The sequence below is a fragment of the Centroberyx affinis genome, unplaced genomic scaffold (genome assembly GCF_046629955.1).
Source record: "Centroberyx affinis isolate AG114_WGS23_722 - 3 ecotype Tasmania unplaced genomic scaffold, CSIRO-AGI_Caff_v1 ptg005585l_1, whole genome shotgun sequence".
Classification (NCBI taxonomy): Eukaryota; Metazoa; Chordata; class Actinopteri; order Beryciformes; family Berycidae; genus Centroberyx; species Centroberyx affinis.
In genome coordinates, this window is record NW_027282810.1 from 53,128 (window position 1) to 65,096 (window position 11,969).

General features: G+C 40.8%; 1 protein-coding gene across 1 annotated transcript; it reads right to left on the reverse strand.

Moving 5' to 3' along the window:
- Positions 1-1,280: 1,280 nt before the first annotated feature.
- spaca6 (sperm acrosome associated 6) lies at positions 1,281-11,738 on the reverse strand. Its single transcript, XM_071546987.1, has 11 exons — positions 11,525-11,738; positions 11,282-11,368; positions 11,017-11,088; positions 10,718-10,741; positions 10,393-10,470; positions 9,762-9,865; positions 9,019-9,175; positions 8,306-8,489; positions 8,064-8,122; positions 7,411-7,533; positions 1,281-1,360 (listed from the first exon to the last, which is right to left on the reverse strand). The coding sequence occupies exons 1-11, from the start codon at positions 11,736-11,738 to the stop codon at positions 1,281-1,283; spliced, it is 1,182 nt and encodes a 393-aa protein (XP_071403088.1).
- Between the last annotated feature and the right edge of the window lie 231 nt (positions 11,739-11,969).

Consider the following 11,969-nt stretch of genomic DNA (forward strand, 5'->3'; position numbering starts at 1 on the left):
ATAATAACAGTTCAAGCTGAATTAATTTGCGAAAAAGTGTCTGGAAGATAATAGAATAGATAGAAGATAGAAACAGTTAGAACAATAAAGGTAAAAATAAAGAACTAAATAAAAGTGTATCAGTGTGACTTGCTGAAACAAGCACACACCTAAACATTGTCTTAACCTGCAATAATGTGCCACATTTATCCTGCTGTCATGGAATTTCTTCAATAAACAAGCTCAGTTGATTGCTGTTGATTTTGCTTTTATTTTCATGTGTATGGGAGAAAAGGCATCACCATAGCAGTGAAATGATTCTTCTCACCAAACACAGGATACAGGTCTAGTATGTACAGTATATGCACGCTTTGGGAGAAGCTAACAGAGAATCATGGAAAATTTCAAACAATGTGCCTGCAGTGACACCTACAGGCCTAATGGCGCATTCACAGTTCATATTCCTCCACATTTCCCTCTTTTTGATTACGTAGCTCAACTGAACATATATTCACAATACAGAGTAAGATACCATCTTCCCTGGGGCTTGAAACCTTCATTACAATATGTAGAGGTGTAGTTTTCATAAAAATTAAACCATAAAGATAAAAAATATACAATAAAAATAGTACAAATTAATACAAGGGTGGAGTTAGGGAGAATTAGGTAAAAGTAGAATAAAGGTGAGGTAGGTTAATAAAATTAGCAGAACCCATGTATGGAGCTAAGGCGTTGAGAGGTTCCTCATTCTCTCTGATAAAAAATGATCATATCCATTAACCAGAGACCTTATTGCAACAAGAACAGATTAACATATTCAAACAGTAAATCATCACAAAAAAAATTTGCAATACAATAATAGTACAGAGATTATTATGAAATAACATATCAAAAGCACTAATCTTATCGGACAACCAACCAAAAATTTAGTAAGGTTTTGGTGAGTGGACTGATCATTAAGATGATCAATGATATGAGCTATTGTGACATTATTGTAGTCTGGAATTATGTACAGCATTCTGAACCAATTACAGCACATGTTCCACCTTGACTAGCCAATAAATAATCTACTTTGTTTTTCAGAGAGACTATTTGGACCCATAGGGAGTGGTGGAGTGATGGATCAGTCCACAGATTAAGCAATTGTTGTTAGCCATAAAAGCTATGGTATGACCCAAGTTCAGATACAAATCATTGCAATGTCCATCCATGTTTTTCTTTTTCTTTTAATGTTCGCACAATTGTCCTGGGTCTGTGTTGATCCCGGTGACAGGGGACTGATGTCCTCTTCCTCAGGGCCTCTACTCCAGGCATTGGATCCCTTGGCATGGGATCAGGGTCACTTCCTCATCCTGGCCTGGTCCCCAGGCAGCAGCTCGACCTTAGAGAGGGGGCGAAGAGGTGTTAGTTCAGTTGACATTGACTTTCCCATTAGAACTTCATGTGGAGACATTTCTGTCTGTCTATTTGGTGTTGCCCTCATAGACATCAGTACACGTAAGGATATCTGGCCATTTCAGTCCTGTTTCATTACAGAGCTTAGCCAGTTTATTCTTTATGATGCCATTTTGCCTCTCCACAGCTCCTGCAGACTGTGCATGATAAGGAATATGAAAGCTGTGAAGTGTCCCTGTCACTATTACTGTGTAGTTTTCTCTGGTGCACCAGTATTGTGCTGCTGACATATTACACATCTCTTACAATACTGTTCTGCCTGCCCTGTGAAACCAGGTGCATACCACTGTGACGTTATTGCAGCTCCCATACCCCCTTTTGACACATGGGCCTGCTCATGTGACAACCTGATCAAAGTAGGAAGCATTGCTTGGGGAGCAACAACAAGACCATCAGGGTGACATCTGATGCCTTAAGATATCCAACAGATTCCCATGCCAGCCACTTAGTATCAGCACTTGTCTGTAACATAGCGACTTCATTACAGTTTTTCTCAATCGCTTAGATGCATTTTCCTAAATGCTAACCTCATTCTCAAAACTCTAAGTGCAATTCCCAAAACAGCCAAAGTGTTTCTCAAAACACCATGCCACCCATGCAAAAGAAACTAAAACTCTCAAAACATTAACCACATATGTCAAAACACACAAAGTCAGTCAATCAATTGTCACCAAACACCAACACTGTCACCAAATGGATAGCACCCTTTGATCATTGCTGACACAAAAAAATGCTAAGTATTTGCATCAAAACTGGACAGACTGTGTAGCCTATACAGTATACGTACAGTGCCATGAAAAAGTGTGTAAAATGGATTAAAGTATAGTCTGGAATGTGAGGTTCACAGATGGCATTAGGGTCCAGGTTGTCATGTTTCAAAGAAAAAAAAAAATATCAAGCTCTTCTCACTATATCCAAAAATACATGGAGGTGCACTTTCACTGGAGTTTATCTTCTCAGATATTGGACAGGTCAAACTCCAGTGAAATGCATCCATATGCATTTTTAAAATGTATTCATTTTTATCTATTTATTTTATTTTTTCTTAAAAATAACCTGGAATGACACGTCACACTGGCCTTTTTTGTATAAACACAATGCTTGTTGTAGTATTTTGCGTCAATGCAAGTGTGAAATGTACATAGCCGACTGACAAAAGTACAATCTATTTTGACCAGCATGTCATAGTTAAATGAGAACTGCGTCTACGCAATTCTCAGTTGCATTTAGTGTTTTGCAAAATGTGCTTTAAAATTTGCATTTTGTGTGAACACAATGAGAGCTGAAGTAGTGCCGTGGCCAATTTTTGAGAATGTGGTTACTGTTTCGGGAAATGCATCTAAGTGATTGAGAAAAACTGTAAAAGTAGGGGCAGGGTCACTAACAACAGTACTAACCCATCCCTGCTTGTAAAACAAGCAGGGATGCACATATTAGCACATATTAGCCCTAGCATTACATTTAGCAGTTAGAGAAGTGGAAGAAGTGTGTGCCTCACATTTTATGACAGACGATTTACGAGGAAGCAAGTAATTCAGCTGCCTGTACAGAACAATTGTTAGGGAACTTTGCACTTCCAGTGACTTCATGATCAGTGACTACTGGATATCTAGCATTTAAGTCTTGCCCATTAGAATGTCTACAAGAGCTGCCATCAATATAGAAAACACAGTCACTATCGGGAATACAAGTTTGTTCTGAATCTGGTCTGGAAGAAGTTACTGTCAGAACAGTTTGTACACAATCACGATTCCAGCAAATGGGCACAAATGTGGATGGCTTAATAGGTGGTGAGCGCTTGATAGTAAGATTAGGATTTGCCAAAAATGTTGCTTTTATATGGAGTTTCTAGAGGAAGTTAAATGTTTTGGCTGACTGTTGAAGTAGAATAGAGACAGAATGAGGTACAATAAGTAGGAGGAGAATCAAGGGTGAGGCGAGAGCATTTAGAGACACAGAGAGCAGCAGCAGCAACAGCACACAGACATGGTGGCATGTTGCTCAGCTTGGCAGCACTGCCAAGCTGAGCCAAGCTGTAATAGGCTACAGATCGTAGTGAGCCAACATGTGACCGTGCCAGAACCTCAGTGGCAAAACCCACAAAAAGGGAAAAAGGCAGTTTGTAGTCAGGAAAAGTAGTAGTCAGGAAAAGCAAGGACTTTTTCCATTGCACTGAAGGCATCAACCAGTTCAGGAGTCCATACAATGTCTTTGGGTTTGTCAGAGGTGGTGACATCACAGAGAGGGAGGTCCAGAGCAGCATAGTCAACTAGAAGGGCATCTGGATCCGGATCCACTTCAAAATTTAATGGGTTCTTCCTTGGCCCATGCTACACCCTTCCACAAAGTTTCATGAAAATCGGGCCAGTAGTTTTTCCGTAATCCTGCTAACAGACAAACAGACAAACAAACAAACGGCACTGAAAACATAACCTCCTTGGTGGAGGTAAATATCCATTGCCTGCCGTAGCCAGCGGCATCCAAGAAGGATAGCAGTTCACTTTTGGTCGGGGGAGGTGAGACAGAGGTTGGAGCAGGTATTCACACTACTGCAATAGTTTTTGTGAGCCTCTAAGAATATATCCAAGATATTTCACTTGAGGTTGGCAGAACTGAAGCTTGGCAAGTGAGGCTTTGAGACCTTTGTCAGCCAGAGTACTACAGAGTCTTTTTCACAGGCTTCTTTACTCCAAGAAGCAATCAGCAATGATTCAAAGCTCTGCTATAAAGAGTAAGTGATTCAGTATAGCCATAGCCTTGAGGTGCCCTTGTCCTCGTGTAGCTAACTGTAATGCAGTGACACCTAGAGGCCTAGTGGTGCATAGCTTATATTCACATTTCCTCCGCACTATATAACCCCACCCTTGACCTATCTCTGGACCAGCTCCTTACACCCCAGTTCCACTCTACCAGGAACCCATTAGCGCAACAATTTTCCTATCGCTTATGGAACATAAAGACCTTACAGGTGGACACATATCAAGCATCTTAATGCTCATTCCTTATATGATAGAGATGTGTCTACATAAAAAAAGAAAAAAGGAACATTAATGTCTGACAAATTTAGAATAATAATTTTTCTCAAAGAGCTGCCCAGCAGGTTACATTCTGGGATTTTGCATCACATCTATGTATGAAGTTATAGTGAATCAATTGATAATTACTGTAATGATTCCTGATGATATGGATGATAAAGATACATCTGACCATGTAGTATTCCAATTGAAATGCGTAGAATTTGGTTTTATTTCTTTTCCCCAAATGTCATCCAGTGGTAGAGTTTATGCGAGGCCTTCATTTTGCTTATGGCATCATGTACTTTACAATAAATGCCAGATTCTTTGAAGTATTTGATTGTTAGGCCACTGACACTTGTAACACGACTAAGAACGACATATGCTTGTCCTGATGAAAAATCTTTTTGAGTGAAACGACAACTTTATCTACTGTCAGTCCTGCCCATGCCAAACTTATGGGGAATTGCCTTTGTAAACCTTCACTATTTGTGACTTCATCTTCTTCTGGTTTTATGATGGTGATATTTCTTCCTTCAGAGTCAACTGTGCATGTTTTTGACTGTTGAATTTGGCAAACTTTGGGGTTGTCAAATACCACATAAATGGAATATGGGAAGTAATACTACTACCACTAATACTACTACTTCCCTCATTGTCTAGAATTTTGCTAACTACTGTATATTAAGTATTGCTCCATACGCACCATTAACAAGGCCGTCTGACACAATATTTTTCAGCAACATTATTCGAGCTCTGATTACTTTGTTTATATATTTTTGCAGACATGAATTGTACATTTTGTTATGATGTCCATCTTTTGGCTCTACTGTGCCAGTTGTGCCCACTTGTTAACGCTAACACTCATTCACCCTGCAAGCTGGAGGAGGTAGCTGGAGAATGTTGCTGCATGTCATGGTCCTGTAAGTTTATGACCATACAGGCTGATGTTTTCTATGGTACAAACAATATTTGCATGGTAGTAAATCATTCTGTTAAACTCTGGGCCTCTATATGAATGCTCACCTTGGATTATGGCACAAGGGATAGTAACATTATATCCTGTGTCTTGACAAATGTTTTGAAGTGAATCATAAGTAAGTGAAAAGCATGTGTTCTGATGAAATGTGATTTGGGAGAAAAGGGCATACACATTTTTGGCACACCCTATATGACAAACATTTAGTGCTGTCGCTCAATTGCTTGATGAACAGGTCTAACAACTCGCAGAAATCATTGAGTAAATTATGTCCGATTTGTGTTATGTGTGATGACCCCACCCACTCTGCTTGTCTTGCTTGTGTTTCCCTCTTCCTTCTGGAGGCAGGCTGGGCAGAGTGGGTCCCCCTGTCCCATTATGCCCCCAAAACACTCCCCCTTCATTGACACTCAGAGGTGTTAGTGATGTATCAGAAGGACCACTCAAAGGCGAGGAACTGAGGCGAGAGGGGGTATGAACATGCAGCAACAGCTGATTGAGAAGCATTTGCCACAAGCAAGATCCATCATGCTGAAATTGCTTTGGGACAAATAACTCACTTTAAGTCTTACCTGTTCAATTAACACCGATATCGCCTGATGCTGATTCTATGAACACTAGCTTTCTGCAAAATAAGTGAAGGCAGACCCAATTAATATACTTGTTGCCTACCCACAATCCTAATCCTCATTTTCTCCCCGTGTCTCCTGGGAGCCGCACAGCCTAAAATCCAGCAACACCAGTGTCCTGCTCTGCCACGCCCTGCCTGTCCCATATCTTGCTGCCCTGCCTCCACAAGACCAAACATCCTCTCATCAACTGTGTGTGTGTGTGTGTACTGTGTGTGTGTATATGTGTGAATATGGACAATCAGCTACATCAACTTCAACCATGCCCTTTGTAATACAGCCTCTATATAAAAACAGTGGACTATGGGACACCTTTGTGTGAGCGGCACTCTAAATAAAACTTAAAGCTGACTTAAAATTGAATAATGGAGACAGATATAGAGATTCGCCATTAAATTACACTACATTATGCAAGTTTGCACTTTTTATTTTACTTGACCACAAAGCATTTTTACAAATTCATATTTCCTTTTATGTTTCTGTTGATATGAAAGTAGAATCTGTTATGTGATGTTCAATGAATCTCGCCATGCATTCTTGGGCAACACCCCATTACGAACTAATAGGTTCAGTTTTGAGTGTTTACTAGTCTAGCAATGAATATGTTGGCCAATGTATGAGCACAGTGTCACATTCTCAGAAAAATAACCATTACCGCAATTACAGTACATCCTCAAATCCGTCTCTGACTTGTTTTTCGGGATGTTGTCTTTGGCTTTGAAAACAGCAACCACCCAGTGCCCTAATGTGATTGTCAGTTGCTTTGAGTCACAATGCGTCTTGTAGACTTTAGACTAGGTGCAGTCTGTGCTTTGCTGCCTCCCTTTGGTTAATTAGAGGCTCCACTGGCTAGTTGGTACTGTTTGAGCCTATATCCTTCAATACAGGTCCGAGGAAGGCATAGGAAGTTTATTATCTTCTTGGCAATTTGACTTTGGTGCTCACTTTCTCCAAACAGTACTCTTAAGAAAAAGGTTTTTACACACATATCAGCCAACTCTCCAGATAGCTCTCTTCTTCCCCTCCCGCAGCAAGGTCACTGCAGCATCACATGACTCACTGTCTCCATTACCCAGCACTCTGTACACTTTCCATTCCAGTGTTTCCCAACCAACACCAGTCCACTACCCAGCCCAAAATGCCTCAGCCTAGTCAGCTTTACCTCATCCTCCCTGCTCATCACAGCTCTGCTTCCTTCCCTCATTGATGGCTGGATGTTTAAGAAATGCCTCTCTTTACTCCCTCTCTCCTGTCCCCTCTCCCGCTGGTTATGGATTCCTTCTGTGATGATACTACATCACTCCATCCTCCCAACATCCTGCTTCCTTGGCTGCCCTATCTGCACCCTCGTTACCTTCTACCTGTACATGAGCAGGCACCCACAACATCCCTATACAGCATCCTTGTCTGCCCCCCACCAAATCAGATCTAGCTGTGGCTCCCCCATCTTCCAGAGCCGCCAGAGCAGCTGCCAAATCTGAACACACAACCAACACAAAAAGGTGAGGTGGGACGATGGGCGGGACGAGTCCCATCGACCAATTAGAAGCAAGTCCAGCCCTCACTTTCATCTCCTTCATGTCAGTCAACCCGTGGCACGATGCTGCAACGAAAATACTTTTTTTTGTGTCCGAAACTAATTTTAAATTTTGTGATTCCAAAAAATTGAAAAAAAAAAAACAAAAAAAAAAACAAAGAGTCTAAAATCTGAATGATTTAGCTGAAGAGTAAAACTTGTAGAAATTGTAGTGAAATTGTAGAAAACTGCTCTAAATCTTCTGTTGAATATAAACTGCAGTCTTAAATGTGGTCATCATACTCAGTGGAACATACAATGTGTGGACTGGATATCTGTGATAAAGATGTGTCCTGCCCTCTAGTGGTGGAAGGAGTCAGATACAGGCTTCTGTAAGATATGACGTAACCTTCAGTGGATGAGCAGAGGCTTGATGAAATGGCTTTATTGCACCACATATATCTCCCTAACTGGGCATCTTGAGTCTTCACCTCCCTCAGCCTGCTCACCATCACTTGTGCTCTCTGATATTGACCACCAGTACAGAACCCTGAAATGTCCAGAGACAAAGTGGGAGACATGATACCACTCTATAACCTCATAATATGCAGTCCTCTTAGCTGTATATTATGCAGAATAGCTAGGGACATCTTGAATTCATTGGAAAAGTATGCGTATCCCTGTCTCTTTGCCGTATATGTCTCATATTGTGCAAATAATAGCTCTGTATTACCCCAGGGAGAGGAATAGCAGCAGCAGCGAAGCAGTCAGACAGGCGGTGAGAAGCACATGCAAGGGGAGGAGGGGGAGGGAGTGGGGAGGACCACCAGGCACGGGGACTATCCGCCCTCCTGGGAGTAGAGACAGGTCGAATATCTCCTGCAGCTCCGCCTGGCCTACCACAACCTGGGGTGTCACTTGGAGAAAGAGGTGGAGAGAGATGGTGAGAAGGAATATTGGGAGGGGGGTGTGAACACAAATGAGACATAAAGGATTTGGTAAAGGAGGGAGGGTGTAACATAAGCAAAAATTGTAGACGATTAGGAGTTTGACTGGAATTTTGTTGAGGATACAAGAGGTAAAGATTCCTGATTTATTAAGTCTTTAAAAGTTGTAATAATTCCTTATGAGATTTTGGTATAATTATCATCAAGCCAGTGGTAGGCAAGGCAAGACAAACTTTATTTATATAGCACATTTCATACACAAGGCAAATTCAAATGTGCTTTACATAAAACACAAAAATTACATGATTTGTCTAGTAAAATGACATAAAAAAGAAAGAAAGAAAAAAATAGTATAAATACTTACTTGCTCTAAACCATGGCCACAAACACAAACAATTCATTCTAGCCCTAGCCACCAACATTGTGAGTTCTTCCTTGAGTTGAGCTCAGAAGAATGTCACAATGTGCGGTGATATATTGTACTGGTATGTGTTGTTACCTGTGAGGTAGTAGTACAATCTGACTATGGAATGCTGGCCTGAGTAGATCTCACACTGGTAGGTTCCCTGATGCTGCAAGCTGGCTGAGGGGATGGAGTAGAGCCTGTCCACCCCCACAGTCACCTCTTTAAACTGATCCACTTGCTGCGTTTTCACCTGTCAGAAATATAACAAAGCTGGGCGAACATTCTGTTGGCATGGATCATTTATGTGATTATGCACCAGGGTCGGGGTCAATTCATGAATGACCTAATCAATTCCAATTCAACTGAGGAACTGGAATTGGAATTTGAAAAAAAAAAAAAAAAAAACCTTCAGGAAACAGAATTGGAATTGAATTAATTAATTCAATGGAATTCTGGGACATTCCATGTTTTTTTTTTTTCTTACCATATATCTGAGATTAAATGTGGTGTTATATATTATCAATATTGAATATTGAATATGTTAAAGGTACTTTTCAGGTGGTATTTGCTGCATAACATATAACCATAATACATACATTATGATTGCATGTAATTGATTTGTTTAACTGTCTTTTATTTGATTAATGTTTGATTTATAATGTTTAGCATGTCAAGAGAGCCTTAGAAGTGGAATTTCATGGAATTTCATGGAATTAATGGAATTCAATTCCTGTCCCAATTGTGTTTCCTTAGAGCTGGGGGCAATTCCAATTCCAGTTCCAATTCCAGGAATTGAATTGGAAATTACATTGCAGTGCAGCGACCGTCAGACGTACCTCTGCTGCATACCTCCAGATCACCTCGATATCTTCAGGTAAGGGAAATGGCACATCGCACCACATACGAGTCCTGTTGTTCTCCATTACTTTGATTTCTGTAACTGAAACAAACACGTACCCACCCACACATACACAAGGCACGCACACAAACATGCACACAAACACGTACATAACATTCACAGGGGGGGAGCTCTTGCAGTCTGAGCCCTCCTAATGATAATACTTAAGCCCAGTCTCTGAGGAGTGGAGTAAAAGTGATGATATGCTAAACAGTGACTGTGCTGTACAGGGTTGATACGAATACCATGGTGTGTGGGAGTCAACTGTCACCTTGCATAAAGAAGCCAAGGACTTAAAGAGTACCTTGGGGGCTCGGTGCAAAAGATATTATGTGTGGAAATAAAACCTAGCCTTGGTCGCTTTTTCAAATCCCGACTTTCTGCTAAGAGCATTTCAAGGATCAGAAGCACCAAGTGGATGCTTGTGAAGGTGAAAACACAGTTATGTAAGACTGTGTCAAGTCTGGATTAGTATCCCATAATTTTTCAGTTTAAAATGGTGATGTAACAGGATCAGTAATCCAGTATTTTTTTGACTCAAGTGTGTTGGAGACATCATTAGTACTCACCTGGACAGTCTAGAGGGAACTCACAGGAGTCATACTGGCAGGTAATACAGTTGTATACAGCGCCTGCTTTCTGGAAACCTGATGGACCCATAAAATTTAAACATGACACAGACAAGACCAAGAGTACAGTGAGGAAATAGCACAGTATACAGAAAGTAACAATTAATGTAATGTCTACCCCTGAAACTTTAGGGTCAAGCTAACTTGCTATATTAATGACAGTGGCATCTGAAGATATTCTGTTTCTAATAACATGCATACTGTAAATATAAGTTTCCCAGACAGAAATTATGAATTAGAATAGATGAAATGGAACAAAACTAACCGCATGGAGGGAAACATCCGGAGACTGTGAAAACAATGCAAGACAAGACAGTTCGTTATCACAGATTTAGTTGACTTAGATGACCAAATGTGATGTAGATCAGATTACTAGATTTATCACAAGTGTACCGAAATACAAGTCAGTTCAACCTGACTGCTGCCTTTGTTCTCCACAGCAATTTGTGAAGCTGTAAGAAAGTAAGTGGTGTCCTTATCGAGATCAGAGGGAGATGTAATGACCTAATATAGGCATTACTATAGATGAAAAGATGAAGGAGAGGGGAAGGGGACATGTCTCACCTCTAGGCAGTTTGGAGGCAGCTGCAATGAAATTGTCTGCCGCTGTCTGCAGCCTTTCCTCATATACTGTATCTGATGGATGGAAAGGAGGAGTAGGAGGAGGAAGACAGAAATATTTGGCTCAACATATCTTGCTGAAGTGTGTGCTCTAGGGCGTCATTTTTGATTCTGTCATTTCTCCATTTCTTCTTACTTAACAATTCCAAGGCTCTAAGACTAATTTACTTGTGTAGTTATGTGGCTAACAAGGCAGATGGCTAGATACCATTATTCAGCTTCTTGTCAAACTCCTCTACCATGGGCAGGATCTCCGCATCCAGGATTTTCTTCAGCTGCTCATCATAGCCTTTTCCTGAAAAGATGAACACATATCACATAATCACAAGCCAGCTTCCTTCCTACATGTCCAGATGCACCCAACCTATTACTTGTGATTTGATAATTATCATGAATGAAATTTACTGATTTTATTGTGTGTGCCATGAGAACAAAAAGGACCAATTCTCACCTACTCTGCCAGCTTCAATTACTCTTTCATTGTCGTTGAATATACGGTCCAGCTTCCTAACGCAGGAGTCAACGTTCCTAATATTGTATTCAGTCAAAACGTGACCCCAACACAGCCGGAGACTGTCTCCCACGTCAACCAAGCACTGATAACAGCTTAGAGACGGGCTGAACAGCAAGCTGGCATGCAGGACCCACAAAACAGACATCCACATTTTACAGTAACACTGTGTGGAAAATGTTTCACTCTGAAGCCACATTCACCCATATAATTCAAGGCATGATGTCATAATGGCTAAGAGGGTGGGAATTCCAAGGTTTCACATTCCAGGAGAAGCTGCTGTAATCAAAGCTGTTACTATGAATTTGATGCCCATAGTAGAGACAGAGCCTAATATCCCAAGTGAAATAAACAGTGGGGTTTTGAATGTATCCTGCTTACACGG